Below are 22610 nucleotides of genomic sequence, written 5' to 3' on the forward strand. Positions count from 1 at the left end.
TTTTAAAAAATTCTTCCTCTGCACAAAAAAACCCACCCATAATGAAAGTTAGTTAACAACATGGATTTGACAGACAGGATCCTCCTGACTTCCCACTGTACAAACCCAAGCTCATGCGAGACTCTGGTTCTTGCCACATTACGTCAAAGTGATGCCCACCTGCAATGACTTTGGCAGATCCAAATGGAGAAACAAAGCTTCTTTAACCTGGTAATAAGCTTTATCTTTCCTACTTCTAAATTACATTTTTAAAACATATACAGCAGTTCAATTCTAATAATTAAACTTCATATATGTAGACAGAAAAGATTTTCATCTTAACACAAGTTTATTTCATCCTGTCTTCCCCAGTTAACGGAAGCTTACTTCTTTATCATAAATGTCCCTGCTCTATGATAGTTTCTGATATATAAAAAAAATCAGAATAACTTCTGAGAAATTCAGAGAAAGTATTATTTTCATCCATGATTACTAAATTCTCCTTAAATGCACTTTCATAAGAATGAAGGAGAGGTAAGCACTCCACTTGTGAGAGCTTAAACTCTGCACCTGACAAAGTTGCTGATAATGGCTCAACAGTAAAAATCAGGACAAGTTCAAGAACTGTTATCAAAATCATACTGCTCCTGTGACAAGGAGTGGGAGATGTAGCCATGTAATCCTGCATCTTACCATGTATTCAAGTATATATTAAGCATTTCACTCCCCTTCAGTAACGCTTAAATTATGTCACTTATCTTTCTTCTAAAATGTAAACATAAAAAATTTCAAATGTATTTTGTCCTTTCAAATTTCAACAGCATCAATTTCAAAAGAATCTGACTCTTTCTAGGTCTTGCTTGCATCAAAAATTTTATTTCACAATAAGTACACACACAAACAGGCATCCTCACCTATTTTTCTAATAATTTGAATTTTTTCCACATGGAATGTTAATAGCAAACCTTAAGCGCTAAGATTCTGCTACAGATCAGAAGAATGGCTTAACTGTGCTCTGGCCAGTGCATGGCCTGGGAGGAAAAGACAAAGGGAAACTAAAGTCACAATCAAACAGCAGCCTGCCATTAAACCTCTGTCCAATGACAAACCCCCCAGGCATCTTGTTAAAAGCAGCACCTTCCTGTTGTCAAAGCAGCAAAAAGGGCAGAGAATTAAAGGCAGGACTGGATGATGCCCTTTTTCTTCTGAACTTAAGAGTATAATTGGTGTGACATAATTTTTTTGAGACCTGCAGTATATTTCCTAAAATAAAAGAGGAAAAGCTTCACCTGCAGAAATAATCAAAAATCTCACCTTGTTATGTTCATACTTGTATGGGATTTTGAGGGTATCCATGGCTCTGATCATGGCCTGCATTGCTGTAAATATATTCTGGTACACCAGTTTTGTAAAGCCCCTTTTGTCTTCATCAGAGTAACCTGATCCATGAATGATTCTCATCTGCTTGATAAACGTGCTTTTGCCACTCTCTCCTGTGCCTGCAAGACAAATAATAATGATATGCTTTAGACACTGGACACAAATATGACTTTTTTTGCACAATGCTGACAGCTTGTTTAGTGCAGGGCTGAACAGTGTCAAGTGGTGCTTGCAAGATAACTACAAGGACCAGTTCAGTGCCAAACAGCAGCATCAGTAGCAACTGAAGTCCCACTGAATTAAAACTTGCATTTTGCTTTAACAGCTAAACTAACAAGTAAAGCAAAACTCCAGAACACACCTATATGACTCCATATTTTAAAATCCTTCATTCTTGAAGACATAGTTGTCCAAAACATCTAATTTCAAATAATCAGTGTGAGACATTTTATGACAAAAATTCAGGAAGTAAAAAAAAAAAAATTATATTCCTTGGCCAACTTTCAGGACATTATAGTAAGCAGTGTACAACAATAGATACGTTTGTGTTTTGGTTTGGGTTTTTGTTGGGTTGGGTGTTTTTTTTTTTTTGCTTGTTTTTTTAAAGAAGCAAGTAGTGTCACAATTACAGCCCTGTAAACTTTAACCTCAGAAACCTGTGATATCAGTGTTAATTAAAATTTGGCTCACATTCATTAATGGGCAGTCATGCCTTCCTTCCTTTAAATTTCTTCACATCTTTGTACTGAAAGTAGTTAATGAACATTTCTGACTATTTGTCAATTTAAAGTTAAGATGTGCGTGTTGAAAATTTCACACTGAATTGGAGCAAAGAAAATTGTACTGTGATGTATTCTGTGAGCTCATCCTCTGTGACTAGAAGAGTTTATTATTCTTCTGTTTGCTTAAAAGGAGGAGTTGAAGTTTAGAGAGAGCAGTTGCACAGCCACATAAACCCTGCATTCACTCATCTACTCAGCCCTGCAGGAAACAAAATGCATGCACCAGGGTACATTGCTCAGTACTGTGCTTTTTCAGCCTGGGTTTTATTTAATAATTTCTGTAAAGCTTTCATGCCTCATACTATAATATTCAAGTCCCAGGACAAATGAAGCCTTATGCTTCTTACATAACGTTTTATGTGTCTTGTCAGAGAATTGTGTTTCACAGCAGTGCAGTGCAAGGTTAAAGGAGCAACCATTACGCATTTCTAAGATAGCACTCACTGCAAAAACCTAAGCTGGAAGGCTCTAAAAGCTTTTTGCCTTTACCACGCGCATCTTTTCAAAACCTTCACTCCCATTTCATCTATGCATAAAACAAACTTCTAATGCAAGTCCTCCTTGCACACACATTCCCAGAAAATCAAGCATGGTGTTACATACCAACCAATTTTACTTTCTCTGGGGAGAAAGTGGTTGTTATTGTAATGAAGAAGAATGTGCTCTGAAGCTAAAAAGTGAGATCAAGCCTGCTTCCACCCTCAGCCTTCACAGGGATCCTCAGCCTGCAATGTGGTCAGGAGCACAGCACTGTGCACCCAACAGATTTATGCTATCTAAGCACAGGCCTTTGTGGAAAGGGTGATGTAGTACGGGCCATCTTGGGCCAACGATATCTGCCTGTCTTCCAGTTCACCAGAATCAGAGGTGAGATTTCTACACTTCTGCAAACTACCAGTGGGGAGAAAACACTACTTTTCGTAAGACTACAAAATTACAAACCTAGGCAATACACAGCTATTTCATAGTAAAAAAAAAAAACTTCATGCTACACTTAAGGCCACCAGTTTTTCTCTTTTTCTGAAACCTATGAAACAGAGTCATGTCCTTATATATAAAGCAAAATAAAACACCATACCACGCATTTTTTAGTAATTCTGTAATACTGTCCAACTTTTCTGCAAGATATGTCACATTTAGTACAAAAAATCTGTTCAACATGAACCTACGAAGGGTTATGAAGTGGTAATAATTATTAATATTATATGGAATAATAAGAATGGTTATGAGATTCCTTTAGCACAATTAACTCTTCTACTGAAGATTCTGCTTTAACTAATGCAGAATAATTTCTACCAAACATCTCTGAATCAGTGGAATACAAAAGTGACTTCCACTTTTGGTCCTGAAGCTTCCCTACATGGGAATCCAGATTCTTTCAAAATCCCCAAACACAAATTTAGCACAGAGATAGGAAGAACGTGCTTGTATTATCTACTCTGTTTTAAAACCTAAAGCTTCTAGTTCTTTTAATTCTCTATAGGGAGTATAGGTAGTAATGCATATCACACATGATAATCACACACAAGAAAACACAGTAGTAGACCAATCTGCGTCATGTTAGAGAAGAAAGTATTTCAGATAATTTACACCTTGAAAGGGAGTCTACAAAAACTGCAATATGTAGGAAAACAAAATCCAAAAAAGAATCTAAAGCTTAAGTCTGCATATTATTCAGCTTTGTGGCTCTGTAACTGGCTGTCACTGTAGTAAGACTTTGTCTGCCAAAGACCAGTAACAAATTATACTTGGAGATCTAAAGACATATAGATGCACACACACTCTATGTATTTTAATATATTCTTCCATATAGATATGTATATGGAAAATATATATGCAGTTATACATATTTTATATGTATATACTATATATATATATATATAGAAAAAGGTGTATCTCTCTTTTTGAAGGCCATCTCGAAGTTTCCTCAAGTCTGTCCCTCCCCAGGTCAAAGCTCAAAACTACTTTCACGTGCCCACCCACAGATTAATTTTCTGGTTAAGCCATGAGCAACGACAAGGACATTTCTAGACTTCCTTAACTGTGTGGAGTGTCACATGCACACTGGCAAAATGTGGAAAGTATCCTGGTGAAAAAGGAACTAAAGGAGAATTTCCAGCACAGAATGCACTAGAACAGGATAAAAGAATATGAATGGCAGATAATAAAATTCACAGGATTGCCCATGATTACTAAGAACTGGAAATGTTCATTTTCAGCACAACATACAGGAACTATCATTGTGAAGTTTTTTTGAGTTCCTCTTAGGTTGTTACAATCAAGGGCAAAAAGTAAATATTTCTACAGTGTTGCTGACAAGAAAAGCATGAGAACAAAATTTCAACTATGGCTTTTTTTTTTTTTGTTAACAGTGGCATCAAATCGCTGTGTAAAAGTCCTGTTTATGTGGAAACTGATTAATAGTGACAGAACACCATTTACAAGCCCGTCACTAGAGATGTGCTCAGATACTTCTGCCCAGATTAAAATAATTGGAAAGAAACAAGCGATGTTATTTACTATCAGAGAAACAGGGAAAAATTTGGCATAATGTATTACCAGGGTTAGCTAAGCAAAGCTGCAATCATTACAGCAATATTCCTGGTGGGGAGTGGGATTTTAAACTATCACCGTTACAGCACTGAGTCAAACCTAGATTTTATTATTTTGATACAGTTTTGGGCTTTTAAAATCCCATGACTGGCATTATAAGATCAGGCTAAACAGGACTCTTGAGTGGGCCTGTTTCACCTGGTGAAAATAAGAAAACTTGAAAGTGCATAAAAAACCAATCTGCATGTCATGAGAGGATATGAATGCCTTACAGCTTCTGCTAACCACTGCTTCTACCATCATCATCCCAGGAATACCTCTAGCTGATATAAGGAGAGAGCAAAGATGAAATGGCAATCGAGTGGATCAGCAGAATGGACCAAGGTGGAATAAAACTACACTGAAATCCATTTTCTGCTGACTGACACTGCACATTTAAATTAGTCAAGACTTGAATCAGCTCTCTGAATCCAGATGAGTAATATCTTCTCATCTGTCAGAAGACAGTTGAAGGCCACACAACATACCTGAATCTCAATCATTAATAACAATAATAAGAATAATACCACTACTGTCCCTCTTCGTCTTTTAAAAACCGTGACTTTCAAAAAAACCCCATGATCGTAACATAACCCTTGGATGATACTTTGGAGAAAAGTCAATCATGTGACTGAAAAAAAAACAACACCAAAAAACTTCCAGCACACAGTATGGCTCATCATTTGACTTCAATTTCTTTCCAGATAAAAAACCCAAGCCAACTGATGAATGAAAAGAATTTATGGTCTTCTAAAAGCAGTAAAGAAGCATCTCAAATTGTGATGAATTCCGATTCAAGTGTGGCATAGAGGATTATCAAAATTTCTAAGACCACAGTATCTTACAACCTGGCACATCTCTGAAGACCTCCCCAAAATTCTTTCTCTTCAAATGGTAATAGCAACAAATACTACTGCATCATCAAGAATTTTACAACCAGAGGTCTGAAAGTCTCCCCAGCAGTATTATCTCCAAAAGCAGGAGCAGGAAAGAAGGGAGGTTGCTTAAATGCAGCAGTAGTCCCTACATACATAGTATGCACAATTTATTGTATTGTTGCTATTACTCCTGGTGCACATCCTGCAAAAATGAAACTACAAAATGTTGAAACACAACATTCTTTGCCCTGTGAAACTTCCAGGAAAAACTTAAAACGTGATTAGTAAGTGACAATGCAGCTACTTGCAGAGTGTCTTCAAAGCTCACAAAGAAGACACAGGAGACTGATTTAAAAATAGTACAAGACTAGAAGCCCAGGCTGACAAACTTTTCTTTCACGAGTGAACAATGCATACCTGTACTTGTTTCCAGAGTTCTCTGCATCATAACTTAAATCTGAAGTACAATACCTTGAGTGATCAAATACAACTAAAACAACAATGATGCCATTCGCCAAGCAAAATCCACACTGACATCTGTCAAGAGAAGAAATGCTGCTAAACTATGCCTGACTTTCTGTCTTTATTCTTAAGTTTGACCTATGAAAAGGCAAGGGGAAAAAAAAAAGGCTGTATTTCATTGTTTAAAATTTCATCTTTAAATTAGATAGAAAAGGACATTCTTAATATGTAAGGAAAAAACCTCACATTGAAATCTACTGCCCTGTTAGTCACTATCCACATACAATTACTAAGACTGTTAAACTGACAGTGTGTACATTTGCAGAAGACGGGCTTTTAGCTTGAGACAGGGTGGCAGAAAGAATCCCAAAGGTAACTGGAAAGTGAAGATTCAGGGGTCAGAGGGGAGTCAACAACCTGCACAAACTGGGCACAGCCTGACGTTTCTACCTGCTGACCATTTTTCTACCTGCACTGTTTCATCAAATGTTTATCCAGAAAAAGCAGTCTGTTGTGCTCAGATTTAAAGAAAAGTGCAGAAATCAACCTCAAAGGTATTAAGTAGTAGAGTGACTCCTGTGAGGAGTAAGAGCTAAAACAGTAATATAGAGGTGACACATGAGAAGAAAAATATTTTATTTCAACTATAAAGTTGTATTTCACTTGGAAGAGAGTTTTATGTCCTCTATGCTACTACTAGTTCAGCTATAGAGAAAACAAAAAATATGGTTTCTTTTGTTGCTGTTCCAGCAGTGGAATGCAGCAGGATCACATTTCTGCTGAAACCAAGTATGGCCCTATATGAAAACATGAAAATTGTGCAGAATGCAGGCCTTGGACTGGCCCGGCTTTGTAGGTATCAAACTATCCGAAACGTATTACAGAATGCATGAGATCATCCCAGGAGATGAAGCAAAGGAGCCAGTCTCTCCCACCACTTAGAACAGCTGCCTTCAGGCTCACCATTGAAGGCCACTGCTGGGAGGGACATCAGGCTGGTAAGGTGTGCAGAGAAACTCCCCAAACTGCAGGGAAAGCTCCCTAGCACACCCTGTAACACCTCCATGCAAGTACTGGTGCAGAACTAGAGTATCTCTTCTCCACTAAAACAAGGGGAAGCTACTGAGACAAGGAGACTCCTAAACAAACAGCTCTGTCCATCTGATGTGGCCAAGCACCACAGGTTTGAACCTGCAGACAGGTTCCTCACCTTGATGCCTTCCAAATGGATCCTTACCTCTATAGGCTTGACCATCACCTCTGTCAATAGTGGCCACAACTAGAGAGTTGTGCATCAGCTTCAAGCTGGTATAGCTATCACCTAGCATTCCTTTCTAACTGAGAGCTCCTACTACTCTATGCCACTTTTTCTCCATTGATTAAAAAATATTACCTCCATGGCGTATTTTATCTCTGAATCATTCATCTTGAAAGATACTTAAATACCAACCTATACCTCCAAACATTTTATACAATTATAGATTCGTTTTTTGAATTGACCATTTTCATCTTAGTCCTAAAACCTGAGGTATAACACCAAAGAATTAAAATGACAACTCATCCAGCGACATGAGTAGAATTTCTATGAGGGAATATTATGAACCCTAATAATTAATATAGCAGGCATACTTATATTTCAATAAAATGAAGAGTAGTACTGTAGTCTCTTCCTTCTGTGACTAGCAAACATTAATAGTAACATTAATAGATTACACCTCACAAGAGTCACCCGAGTTGGGCAACATTTTCGATGGCATTTCAGTTAGACTGAATTTTAGAACAGGATAGGATCTGAAGTTTCAAGGAAGGCAAAGAAACAAGCCAGAAAGGGTTGCTAAGGTTTCCTGACATCTGTTTCTACACTAATAGCATACAGTTTTGTATCATATTAAAAACTGAATGGAATAACTACAAAAAACTAAGTTAGGAGAGAATTCAAGTGATGGTCTTTGAGATTTAACAAAGCACAGGTTTAAATTAAGAACAATTAATAAAAAACCTGGGAGAGGTGTACATACTCTTCTATTGCCAAGTGTTTGCTCTACTGACAGAATCTCTTTAATTTAAAATCACTACATAATCATCATCATAATTATTTTGTTCACAATCCACATCTGCATATTCCACTTGCTTTCAAAGAAGGAAGCATATAATCATCTCACCATTTACTAAATTACCTCATCTGTATCATTTTAGTAATTTATAAACATTTAGTTAAGATGGCTATCAACATTCTATGAAAGAAAACAAGATATCATTTCATGAATCACTCATATAACAACAAAAATGTGCCTGGCAAGATAAGTAAAGACTCCTTCTGATGAAAGGATGGATAGAATTCTATGAATGTAGCTCAGGAAGTGGAGAATTACATTGAACAAGTAATGTGAAACGTCTACATCAATCTAGAGGGAATTGTTTCAAAAATAGTCTTGAATGTCTTAAACACTTATGAAAAACTAAGCCCATGTTATCCATTAACAAAATATTACTAGAGCTGTTGCATCTTTTCCTTACCTAGACTATAAAAACTGTATCAACCATCTTTATCTACGCATGATTTTTTTGCTCTTTATTATATGCATAACTATCATACTGTACTAATGGACTTTTCCACAGCAGAATATGGGAGCTGAATTCTCTCACTTCCTTAAAAAAGGCAAAGAAAACCTCCCCTTATGTGGAAAGTTAGTCTGAATGCTTTCTCAAGTGGAGAAATCACCTTAGAAATTTAATCTGATTGTGCTTGAGCAGATAATATTTGCTTGTCACTCTAGTGCAGCCACTAATCAAAGAAATAAAACTAATACTCATCCTCATTGTACTAGTGACACAATTAAAACAGTCCAAGTGGATACTACAATAAAGCCTAAGAAGACACTGAATTGCCAACAATTGGGAAGATAGAATTAAAATTTAAGATTCAGCTGGTGTTCTGCAGCTTCTTAAATGAATAGTAATTCCATGTTTTTACTGAAACAGAACCTCTCAAACTCCTTTACAAGAAAGCAAATAGTTAATCAAATATATTTGATTTTTTTTGTTTGTTTGTGCCAGATAATCAAAATCACACTCTACTATTAGGCAGCCAGGCACAACCCATTACTGGAAGTCAGCATCTTCCTCTCTCCACCTTCAATTCTGAAAATAACCAAAACAAAAAACCCCAACCCACCACCACCAAAAAAACCACTCAACCCCCAAACAACCCCCAACAAAATAAAATTAAAAAACCCAACCCCAAAACAAAAACCCCAAACCCTCCCTAGCCCAAACAAACCACCCCTCCGCTCAAAAATTCTACCCAACAAAGTAGAACTACCTCCTTTCTTTTTAAGCTATAATGAGATATTTTTCACTGTTCTACAGGCATCTTCTTATGGTTTGGGTGTAATTCAGAGGCAAGAAAGTGAGAGAAGAGATAAACTGGCTGCCTTCACAGAGGAAAAGTAACTTCAAGATTTCACAGCTTTGTAAATGGGTTCAGAAGAGGACAGGACCCCACCCTGTGTGACCTTCTCCTCCCTCCTCTTGAAAGGATCCCTCTGAAAAACTTGAGACTCCCTGAAGAGAAACAACTCTTTACAGTCTGTGCTTAGCTTTCCATTTTATATAGTTTGGAGCAACTTCAACAAATTCTGCCTGAAGAGCTCATCTGTGCAGGAAAAATATTTTCTTTATGCTACTCACAACCCTACCTGACAGCAAACTGTTGAAAATCAGTCTGTTGCATGCTGTTCTTCCGTGGAAAAAGTATGAACAAAACCAGAAGCGAAGACCAGCAATAGTGTGACAGTACAATGAAATTCTTACCTTCCTTGCACAAAGGAAGAGCCAAATCTGTCTTTAGAAACTTGTGCATAATTAATTTCAAATGGGTTTTTATGCCCACATCTGAGGGCAGAATATAGCATTGGAAAGCAGACTCACTTAAGTCGAGTCCAAGGCACAAATGTATCAGAGTTGATCATTGTTCCCAAAGGCACTTGGTTTTCACCTGAGCGACAATCCTGATATCTCCTTGGATTTTTATAAATTAATATCCTCCCCACCCAACCTTTTATTTTCTCATTATTTTAATCTGTATCTTCTTTGAGGAGATCAGTATCATATACAACCACCTATACATTTTTTGTAAGCTATTTATTAACAGAGAATGGTACTAATATGCTGACCACTACCTGAGTTCCTGTGAAAACTAACTTTACTATGATTTGGATAAAGACCGGGATTGGGGTTAAAACTCTTAAATTTCTTTTACATTCCACCTATGGTCCCTCACCTATGCACAGAAACTGGACTGAAAATGCTGGGGGCTGTGATGGACCATACGTGTCGTGCAGGTCTCCAGGAGCTGAATTTCAAGTATGAGACTTTTGTTTCCCACATTGCGGGACAAGGCTTGAGTTAGTTCTAAACTTTGTTAAGGAAGACAGTTATATAAAATGTATGCAAAAGGGAATTACTCTTGCCATTAGTAAGCCTATATATTAAAATAGACAGGTTTTAAAATAAAGTAGGGGAAAAAATACAACTTTGTTTTAAAAAAAAGTTTACAAGTTGGTTAAAACTCACTTAATATCTCAAATAGGTTTTCCTAAAAGGGGGTGGAGAAAGAAATCAACAAGTGATTGACTTAAGTCTTACTACAAAACAATGTTATCAAAAGCATCAAGATAGATTCATGGTAAATAATTTAGATATTATCAATGTATTATAAAAGTCTGTGATTCCATATTTAAATTATGTGCATTTTCTATCCCTGCACACATTTGTAAAATGAAATAATAGCACCTACTCTTCAAGCTGATGTTTCAGAACTCTTTGAGTACTTGAGGAAGTTCATTGTTTAAATTCCTTTCAAGTCTTTCATTTTCTGTTTCTCAGAGGGATTATGAACTGACAGACATAATTCCTATTCCCAGCAACTCAGAGAGACACCATTTCAGGCACAGTATAAACTACTTTCCTTTGACTAATCAAAAGCAAGGACAAGTACTGTTAGAATTCAGAATTGTACTATTTTTCCTTTATTTTTACCATGGGAGGGAATAAGATACCATTACAACTTTAAAGAAAACCCATATCTTTAGAAAAAGTGACCTTCGTGTCTAAGATCCGGAAGAGAGTTTTTTATTGGTTCCCCGCCTGTGGGCTAACATTCTTCTACCCAGATGAAACTGCCATCATTATAACAGGAAAAGGAGAATCTGGATCTTTTAACATTTTCTATTATCAAACATAACTATCATGTATAAGAACATATCTACAAAACAATAGCTGTATTTACCCTGCACACAAAGCCTCATACTTCGCATGTTCTGCTTTCATGAGGTGTAGTTAGAATTTTTGTGATCTGTTTTCTAATTTATGTTTTAAAGAAGTTCTGTAATACCTGGAGAGTATACTTGACATGCATTTGTGTGCACCAGAATGCTGGTTAAGAAACATTGGGTTATGTTATTTGTTAAATTTTAACAATATGTTAACAACAACTAAGTGCAAAAGCATAAAAATACACTTTCCAATTTTATATATTTTTTTTTTTTTTAGAAATAATATTTAGGCTATTTTATGTTTGTGAGCTCTATTTCGAGAGCCTGACATAAACTTTTGACCTACCACTCATACAAAAGGGCTCCATCCAGGAGCTGAACAGACACAGCAGAGCATTTTGTTTCTTAGAATGTGAAAATACTTCAAAGTTAATTGTTTTGCTATACCAAAACTAATATAAATGTATCTTCACTGAAAACTAAAGCCATAGGAATAGAAGCACTTCTATTATGATGCAATATTTATGTCAAACAGCATTTCTGATATTACTAAATATTACTCTCTTACATTAAAAACTAAGAGCAGTGAAAGCTTCTTAGCATTTTGGTACATTTTTGCCTCAAACATGGTTGGCCACTGCTTCCACAAAAGATATTCTCTCAAATCCGGGCCTTAGCCTAGATATCACAGAGCTCTCTGTCCAAGAGGAAAAAAACACCAAATGAACAAACAAAAATACTCTTTGGTTTTCAACCTTCTCGTATGCCCTTCATTCATACCACAGAAAGAACATTTTTATATGGATTTAGATGATTAAAAAAATAAAAAAGTAGATTATGCATCCAACCGATAAAGAGTTAAGAATATTTTTTCCACGAAGCTATTTGAGGTCTCACTGTGTTAGGTTATGTACTCCTGCGGAAGACACTCAAGCTGCCACCTCAGCCTCTTCTGCTCATGCTTTTTTGGTGTTCATGCTTCAGAGCTCTCTATGTCCTCTGCAGTAATAAGATAACATGACAGCTGTTTCTGAAAATGTAATTAGACAAGAGTCAACTTACCAGTATCATTATCAAACTTACATTAGAAGCATAACGGAACTATGTATCAAATGTTGGGATGCAGATACCTGTCAACACTTTCCCTGGTCCATTCACAGCCAGCACTAGACCTGAGATGGATGCTTTCAAGCCTCAAATATACCCCTAGCACTAACACAAGAAAGTAATTTTCGCTTCTGTCCAACTACAAACAGAAAAGCCCAATCAAAGTGCAGGCTCTTGCAAGCAGGGCCCTGTGCTGACTGCAGTGAGGAATGTGCTGGGATAACGCATGATTTTTAAAATAATGTACCTTACAACATGTATTACACACCGTGTATCTTCCCTGGTTTCCACAGAAAACCCATCTTGAGAGCACCATAAAGGCAATACTGCCTTAATGGTGTAAGCTAAACATGAAGCTTTATAGTAAGTATTTTTGTTTCATATTTAACCCTTTTTCCTGACGCCAGCATGAAGGGGATGCCTCCGCACTCCTCCTTCCCCAGGGAGACAAGAGGCGGTGTCAATCCAAACCCACCCCCACTCGGTTTCAGGCCCACTCACACCCACTCCTTGAACAGGCAACCACCTCAGTCCCATGCACCGCCACCCTGGCTACTCCATCTGGGGCGCTCTCAGTGTCACTACAGCTGATCACAGCATTACACTTGGTGGAGGACAAGGCGGGGGTGCGAGGTTAAGCATTGGTAAGGAACAAAGAAGAAATGTCCTACCAGAGAACAGAGCAGGGAGTTTCAGCAGGCATAACTGCTGCTGGGGGAGCAAGAAGGAGGTGAGTTGGGGAGCAGGAGGGCAAGGCCCAGGCAGACACCACTTTGGAATGGCAACTGTGAGAAGGCCCGGGAAGTGCCTTCCTCCTCCCCTGCAGGGCAGGGCTCCTCCTGCCCGGCCTTCACCCCACGGCCGTGCAGGGCTGGCACAGCCCAGGGCACTTCCCTCTGACAGCCACCTTCAACGTCAAAGTTTCTCAGAGGATATTATGCAATGCCAACAGAAGCTCTGTCCCCGAAAGCCCTTACCCTTACAACAAGCAGTGTTCCTTCATCTCTTCTCCCCCAGGGCATGCACAGAGCCCAGCACAGCTGACAGCCCACAATAAGGAGCTCTGGCATGGCAGCAATACCATGAAAACACATTACTCCACTTTTATTTTCATCCCTCAAATAATCCAAAAGGTTCAGGTGTTGGGTTTGTATTCCCCCGTTCCTACATTCACAGTGTCGCTCACAGCTTTGCGTTTCTCAGCACACACACATGCGGGCATGGGTGTGCGCATACACACACGCGCACACACAGAGCAAAACCCAGGCTGGCTCCAAGGCTGAGCGCATTATAAATCCACCCCGCAGGAAGCACAGTTCCAGATATTGTGGCACATTTCCTGCAGCTCATGGCCGATTGTCCTGAACTTGAGAGTGCTTTTTAACTGCTACTTCCTCTAGAGAGAGTCACTAGCTATTTATTTTTTGCCATCCTCTTGCAATTTATGTCTTCTCAGCTCCTGCAAGAAGCCGTACACTAATTAAATGGCTCTTCCAAAATGAAGCTAGCCCCTCTGCACACCTTCTCCCCCTGCAATGAAAGGGGACATGGGCCAGCCAGCTTGTTAGCTGGACAGGAGCAACACAACTGCTATATTGTTATATCTCAGGAAAGACTGCCCACGTCTAATTTCAACCATTTCAAATCTAACAAGATTTGAATATTATTAATAAAAGATCGAACAAGTTCATGTTTTAACAATGTTCCTTGCTTATTTTCATGTAAATATACCTATGTGCATACTTTCATGTGCATGCAGATGCACACACAGAGTGGTGAAGACTCTGAGACACAAATATACCACTGGCACTCTCTGAGCTTAAGAAAATCAGGTCAAGGGTAGTATTACCAAAGAACAACCTTATAATTAAAAAAATTATAATTAGATTCTCAAAAAAAAAAATCCCTGGTTTATATTAAGAAAAAAGATAGAAAGTAAATTGAATAGCTAAGTTCTGAGAGGACATCCTTGCTAGCCTTATACACTATACCATATAGGTATTTTAATGCTAGGTACATAATTGGAGAAATGCGGCATTCTTTTCAGATCCAGCATTTGGTCAAAAAAATAACTGAAAAGTTGAAAAATTTTAAGCTTGGAGGAGGTAAAGGATGAGAGCTACTACTGGGTCACTAAGAACACAGTATGAGAAGACACCAGGGACAAGTGGGCAGATTTTACTCGTGAAAGCATCCAGTCACATAATTTTGTATTTGCATTTCTAACACTGCGGTGCATGAGCATGCCATGCCACTTAAAGCATCGCTTTCCTCTGGCTAAAGTAACGTTTTAGCATTCTGCTCCTAGAGCAGAGAAGTCAGGAGGCAGCAAGGTGGAGCACTACACTGTTGTGGGGATGGCACGCACTGCTCGTGCCCCTTCAGACAGGCCAGCTTGAGCCCAGCTCTGACACCACTAACCTGCTCAGCTGAACTACTGCAGCAGCTCAAAGCCAAACAGTTTCCAGCCACATCTCAGGCAAGTCAAAACTGACGCCTCCAGGACTCCTGCATTCTCTTCAAGAGAAATTACTCATCCTCTTTAGAGTTACTTTGTTATAAGCTGAAGGTACATATTTATTTAGACCCAACTAGGTGGCCTTGTGTGTACCAGATTATTAACTCCTCTGGAAGTTATTAGAATATTTTCAGATTTTTTACTTTACACACACACACAAAATATCAACCAAGAATGACTAGATTAATAAATAACCACTTTCTATTTATAAAGATAATAAAAAATGTAAGATAACATCAATCAGAACACAATGGAAACTGTGGATAAGCAACATGCCTTGCTGCCTCTCAGAAAAAGTATCTGTTTGCTGGATACTTTTACACTATTAAAGGAAATCTTAAGCAGTGCAGGAACTAAATGCATTTTGAGTTACAGGTACTGTTTTACTTAAACATCAGCTCTAGCCAACAGCAGGTAATACTGGCTACATACCTTAGAAAAAGCCACTTTCTCTCCTAGAGTCTCTTCATAGCTCTGACCTCTCCTGAAATTACATGTGGCTTCCTGTTTAATGACAGTCCGCGTGCTGTTCATTGGCATTTAAATAAGTTATTGGCACTATAAATCCTGGTTTACTTCTGCACCTGAGAGAAAGTTCCAAATTCATTTAAGTCCCTGAGTAATTAAGTTTTCTACAGTGCTGGGTTTTTGTTTTACAAGCATTCACATAATTCTGCTTTTCACTAGTTATACTTGTGTCTACTTTCAGAGATTACACTGAATATATTTCTAGCCATTTTCAGTGCTATGGAGCAAGATACTCAAGAGCACACTTATGCTTGATAATCTATTCTTATCCTGATTTTGTACACCACATATATATATACACAAATTTAACTGTCAGGGCAAAGAACCATAACGCAATTGAAGCTCACACAGGGGTGAGGTGGTAGGGCGAAGGGCTTCTAGTTTCTGTTAGCTGGTTGTTTTTTTTTTTTTCTATCTAGAGGAAACTTACTTCCAGGAAGTAAACAGTTATTTTGCATGTCATTCCTTTGCACAATAATCAAATGAAAAGTGTTCCAGTCCAAATTTTTAGTTTATGTTTTAGGTTATTAAAATTTTATCCACACAAGTGAACATTCTTTATAAATTTTTGTATTGTAATTTCAGTTCAGCTGAACAAAACCCAACCAACCAAGCACACATCCATCTGTCCACACAAAGCAGAGTTAACTGTCCAAATCTAAACAAGGATTTACTTCCAACAACCACAACAGCACGATGCTGAAAGGTGATTATATTTAGCAACTCTGTATTCAGTTCTACTTTTGCATCGCTCTTTTTATAACCTTGCAGTAAAAACACGGTAACAAAGGGAAAAAACTGACTTATTTAGACTTACACCAGGCCTGCATCCGTAAGGAGGGTCCTGTGTATGAACAGGCAGAATAAACTCTTGATCTAAAATTCTGTCAATTTTCAATTTAAAAATTAAAATACTTTTTGACAAATCACTATCTAATTCCCTTTTAATATCAGATTGGACTGTCTGAAAATATATCATGAAAAACTCTGAAATGCAAGAGAAGTTACTAAAAATGTTTTCTTCATTCCCAGGTTTACTCTGGGAGGAAGAAAGGAAGAAAGAAATTACAGATAATAGCTTACAATGATTAAAAAATAGCCTAGAACTTTTCAATGTATAAAATCCAGCGTAACACCACTACTGCCCTAAAGACCTTCAATCTTCTGTAATAGAAGTTAATTTTATGGACAGTGCAAGTGTTGAAAATGCTAACATTTTTCAACACAAGGAAAAGTATTAAGAGAAGCACCATTTCCTCCACTAACTTCACAATTTCTGACCAACACACCCCTCCATATGGGTTTTGATATCATTCTGCAGAACTTGCAAAATCACCACCAAAACAGAGGTGTCGCCACCAGTGACTGTGCACGCCCTTCGCACAGGGCTACTTCTCATGAACCCACCAGCAGCTGTCCAACCGCTCCCTGCAGGTCTCTGCACTGTGCAAGCCAGGAGAGAAAAGCTGCGGTGTTAAAGAAGCCACCTCTGCCTGTGTCATCAATCAGGGTGCAAGCTGCCAACCACCTCCCCCTGGCACATGCATGGCTTGGCCCTTGGCACGGGAGCATGAGGACAGACAAGAAGCAGGCACAGTAGTTCCCTACAAAGTTCATGGTGCAGAATTTGTTTCTGGTCCGTTTTAAGCTCTCTCCCAAGCCTTCAAGCACAAGCAACGCGGAGCCATTTGGCTGCTGGTACATTGGTGAGCAAGCAGTAACTGAAACAGATTAGGATGCCTCTCTCAGCAGCAGCTGTGGCCTGCCCTATTCCATGCTTCGCAACAGTTTTGTTTTCAAGAGGGATGGGAAGCAGAAGATGCAATAGCCAGGTAGTTCTGAACTCTGCTCCTTTCTCCTCTGGTCAGCTGCCAGTTTTTTTTGAAACTTTGCTGAGCCCAGGTGTTTCATCTGTCATAGAAGAAAGGGATGAAAAAGTCCAGCTGCTCCAGCACTATTGCCCTACTGACCCAAACACTGCTAGAAGCCTTTGTGTTATTAGTAAAAAATTAACGACTGCACCCTCTCAGGTAAGTACCCAGAAGCTGCTGAATCATATGTGCACATCCAATACAATCAACACCTTATGCTAATTAGCAGCTACCTCCTAAAAATGTTTGCCATGAAGAAGCTGCAGCCAATTTTTTATTTTATCATCACCAACAAAAATGTGTAAGCATTGTGATCTTTATGGCCAGAGGACAGAGGTTGGTCCTCTAAAGCCTAGCACATAGGAAAAGTCCCATAGAAGACAACTGAAGTGTTTTGGGGATGGTCTTCAATTTGTAGCTGTTCAGGAAAAAGTGTTACCTAGTACACAACAGTAGGTTTGTCAGCTCCAGTAAAGCAACACAGCTGACCAAACTATGCAGTTAAAGACTACTTTCTCACTGTGGCAGACAAAAAATAAAACAGTAGAAATGTGTTACAAGAACAAATGAGTCAATCCCAGCTTCCCCGTGTTACCTCCCTGATATAAAATTTTAAATTAATGTTTCTATCCAAATAAATATCAATTCTTGTCCCTCGTCATCTGAGATCAGCTTTAAAAATCTGATGATCAAATTTTCTTGTTCTGTCTTCACAGCTTTCTTTACTTCACAGTTTCATCTTTTTCCTAAAGATGAAGGAAAAAACCCCACATTTTAAAGGCTTCTGCACAAGTTTTCAGAGACTAGCATGTTTGTCAGGCATCATATAGCTTTACTTCAGTCTGCCAAGTATTTTGTTTTCCGCAACAAAATAACTTGTAAGGTCAGAAAATAAGACTGAGTTTCCTACACTTTAATAAGAAACTTCCAAAATGTGAAAATCCTGAAAAGATAAATTTTTGAGTCTTCAGTGCAAAGTTATTTCTGCAATCTGAAACTGCAAGAGAAAAGTAATACTGTATTTCCATAAAAATATGGATTTTTACACTGTGCAGCTTAGGATCAAAATACTAATGTTCCACTACCAGCACTGCAATAAATTGTAAACCTTGCTGCCGCTAAGCAGACCCAAGGTATGTTCAGACCATTTCAGGGGGTGGGGGGGATACAAAAAAGAAAAAAAAAACCACGACTCTGTAATTGTTATTTCCTCCTATACTGATTCCACTGCTATCAGTAGTGAAGAAAAGAATCACAGAATCACAGGTTGGAAGGGACCTCAGGGATCATCTAGTCCAACATTTCTAGGAAGAGCACAGTCTAGACAAGATGGCCCAGCACCATGTCCAGATGACTCCCGAAGGTGTCCAACGTGGCCGAGTCAACCACTTCCCTGGGGAGATTATTCCAATGGTAACTGGCCTCACTGTGAAAAATTTCCCTCTCGTGTCCAATCGGAATCTCCCCAAGAGCAACTTGTGTCCATTCCCCCTTGTCCTCTCCATGGGACTCCTTGAAAAAAGGGAGTCTCCATCTTCTTTGTAGCTACCCCTTAGGTACTGGTACATGGTGATGAGATCCCATCTGAGCCTCCTTTTCTCAAGGCTGAACAAACCCAGTTCTCTCAGCCTGTCCTCATATGGCAGGCTGCCAGGCCTGTGATCATTTTGGTGGCCCTTCTCTGGACCCCTTCCAGCCTGTCCACATCCTTTTTGTACAGCAGGAACCAGAACTGTACACAGTACTCCAGGTGTGGCCTGACAAGCGCTGAGTGAAAAGACACAGTCACTTCAAAAAAATTGTGTTACAGAACAGCTTTGGAAAAAGAAATTAATGAAAGTGGTAATGTCCTCAGGAAAGGTTAATCATAAACGCCTTTTTTCTGTGATCCATATTAGGGATTTTATTCTGCCATCCTTACTCTTTAAGTAGTCCCAACAGATTACTGCAAACTATAGCTTTACTCATGAGTGTAAAAAACTGAGAGCAGACATCACGAGAGATACTGCAAAGTGTATTTTAATCATCTTAGAGGCATTCTTGAAAAATAAGGAATAAGGAGCATTAGGTGCTTTCAAAAATTCTCTGCCCATCAATTAGGAACTTAAGTACCTAAATAGTTTTTAACATGGGAGAGAAGAGTCAGAACAGAGTTACCATGGTATGAGCAGTTACTACACATCAGCTGCTCCACAGTGGTTTTTTTTGCACAGGTAGCTTCAGTTATGTGCAAATGTCAAATTTTATCAAACTAATTTATTACTCCTCTTTTATTTTGGTAAATCCCGCTGGACTCAGTAGCTAGTGAGAAGATTAAACAAGTTACAACGCTGTCCTAAAGTGACTTCATCTACATTTTAGCATACTAACAAATGAAGGTAAACTTATTTAAAGCATTCACTCTATAATTTTCTAGTAACTACTGTATTTTTAAACTATGAAATTAAAGCAGCAGAACACTTCATTTTCTGCTAATTCCCTACATTTACTCTAGTACAGCTCTATTGTACAAGTTTATTAATAACCTGTTCTAATGCTTTTTAACTTCTAGTTGAGAAACAATTCTTTGCAAGGTATTTCATTACATTAAAAAGTAGGTGTACAGGCCATGATCCCATTCCTTCTCAGAGCAGAGGTGAAACATACATTTACCAGAATGAGAACACATTTGATGCCCAGTGTGGTTAAAACTGTCCTATGTGATTTACCAGTCCTCAGAACGGTTCCTCACCAATACGTTTATATTATTGTTGTTAATTTTCGTTACAGAAAACTGTTTACTTATTTCTAAACAATCAAAAAGAACAGATATCAATGACATTTTCTTGCATTACTTTTAAAGGCTATTGGTATTTAACCAATAAGTAAGTACCAATTAGAACAGATTTCAAGGTTGTTTTTCTTAGGGTTTTTTTTTGCTTATTCATCTCAGCTGCATGCTAGATTTTTCTGAGATTCAAAACCAAAAAAATTCCACGCAACGTTTTTCTACATAAGCTATCCATTTCAGATCACAGTTAGTAAAATATTACCTATATTGTTTTGCATCTTTTTCATTTGTTAAACATAGACATCAGTATCAAGAATAGTCTCCAGGCAGACAAACTACTTCATTTTAACTACATCTCCACACAGTGCCATTTGGATTTATTTAAAACTTAGCTTACTAGCACTCCATGACCATACATACTCCCTTTTGGCCATATACCCTCCACTAGAAGGTACGTTAGCTGGCTTCAGTAAAACTAAGATTCTGGGACAAAATAAGTGCAGATGCAGTGATTTGTGCTCTATATTGTTTACCAGCTTGCAATTACACCAACATTTTGTCTCGAACAAAAGATGACTGCAATCAATCTAGTATTTGATTAACTCTGGAAGGTATATGAAATTTGAAGAGTTCTACATTTTATAGCCCTAAATATTGTGGTCTAAAGTCTAAGACAAGTGACTTAGATTATTCCCTTCCCTTGCACAGGTGTTTCCTGAATTAGCAAGACTGAAATGCAACCATCCCTATTTCTTCTGCAGATGAAAAGAAGACAAACTTCATGTTGGAAGGCCATCTACTATGTGGTCATACAGGGCTGCTGGCCATGACATTTCCCTGCTGCAGGGAAGGACCTACGGTAAATAAAACACAAAAGCAGAACTTTGCAGAGGCTGTCATTTACCAGGTCTGTATACAGCCCACATGCCTGACACATTTGTAAAATCACTGGGCTTTCTCCACAACCACAACACAACCACACTGCTGGCATGCATGCCGTAAGCCTGGCACTCCCAGAGAGCACTGGATTTATTAAGCGTGTGCACAGTGACTACAGTATGTGTGTACGCTACTTTTACTCTGAGCATGTCAGTGAGCCCTGTAAGAACACTCATGGGCTGCAATCACTTGCACAACAATTAACTGTCCCACTGATTATTCCTGGGCTGCATCTGTAAGAGTCCAGATTAATATGCCCTAACGTGTTGAAGTACCTACACTTTAAAAAGGACAAAATTATATTCAGCACACACTGAGCTGTTCCAACCTATGTTTGCTTTGGGCTATTCCAGGCAGCACTATTATGGATTACCAATGAGAAAATACGAGGTTTCTGTGTGGCACTGGCCTTCACCCAAGGACCTTTCACAGACATAATCCTGTGTTGAATCGTACCACTGCTGAAATGCACTCATATTCGGATCAAGCATAACGGCAGTGTACAAACACTGACCGCTACTGAAGCTCTACAGGTTAAAGCAAACAGAAGAGACAGTGGCTTCATAAGCTTTCCCTTGTGGACTACTAAACACTAATGTGCCTCTTGTGATCGGAAATGCCATCTAGATCAAGTATGTAGGGAAGAAGATGCCCTGGAGCTTTTCTGTAGCCAGGGATTGTGCAGTTTGGAACTAGGATGAAGTACCAAGCCTACAATTCACTAACTAGCCATAAATTATTTTCTTCGATTTATGAACCACAAAGGCTCATTGGAAAAGAAACTGGACTGGGATCCAGGAAATATGTTCTACTGCTAGCACCTTTTTTGTCTTGGTAAGTAGGTTTTGGCAAATATGATCTTTGTTTCAGTTCCCGCCTTTATTTACTGCGCTCATTTATGCAATAAATAACCTTGTGTAAAGCTTTTTAAAACCTACAAACGCAGCGCTCTGCAGAAGAGCAAGTGTTTTAACCATTCCAGCTGAAATCCCATTAGAACCTCAGTATCAATGAACCTCAGTACATAACACACTGATACACTGTAATGAACTCATTTTTATATCAGATCAGAAAGATCCTGTCATCCACCTATATAGTACTGGGTATTTTGATACTACAACAGCAGTTCATTACTGACAGCTACTAAATCACCAACATGACCTCCTAGGGCAACGAGGCAATTCATTTATGTCAACTGCTGGAGTGGGGCAGTTGGTTCACATGCATCCTACCAGCAATACTGTACACATGATTTGACTTGAGACTGTACAGTCACAAAACAGAGTACAGTCACAAAACAGAGTGTTATTAAACAAAAAGGTAGTCTTGGTTTTTGCAAGGAAGGATTGCTAATATAATGCTACATGAATAGATGCATCTTTTTTATGTATTTTACCGGCAATCTTAGTTAGAAGCTAATGCATCATATAATTACACTATGATTTGTTTACTTGAACTGATCATCTTTCTAATCAAATTTATGAGATATTTATCAATTTTCTGCAAGTCCATGAGAGACAGTCTGTGA

At 38.4% G+C, this 22610-nt stretch overlaps 1 protein-coding gene across 2 annotated transcripts in view; it reads right to left on the reverse strand.

The window, feature by feature from the left end:
• The window catches only part of LOC104047646 (guanine nucleotide-binding protein G(q) subunit alpha), a 137369-nt gene that overhangs the window by 91389 nt on the left and 23370 nt on the right, over nucleotides 1-22610 (reverse strand). For both annotated transcript variants that reach the window (XM_064439328.1, XM_064439329.1), the window contains exon 2: nucleotides 1294-1478. In XM_064439328.1, coding sequence (XP_064295398.1) covers nucleotides 1294-1478 — 185 coding nt within the window. The remainder of the gene's footprint in view (nucleotides 1-1293; nucleotides 1479-22610) is intronic.

This window comes from Phalacrocorax carbo, chromosome Z (assembly GCF_963921805.1).
Source record: "Phalacrocorax carbo chromosome Z, bPhaCar2.1, whole genome shotgun sequence".
NCBI classification, from domain to species: domain Eukaryota; kingdom Metazoa; phylum Chordata; class Aves; order Suliformes; family Phalacrocoracidae; genus Phalacrocorax; species Phalacrocorax carbo.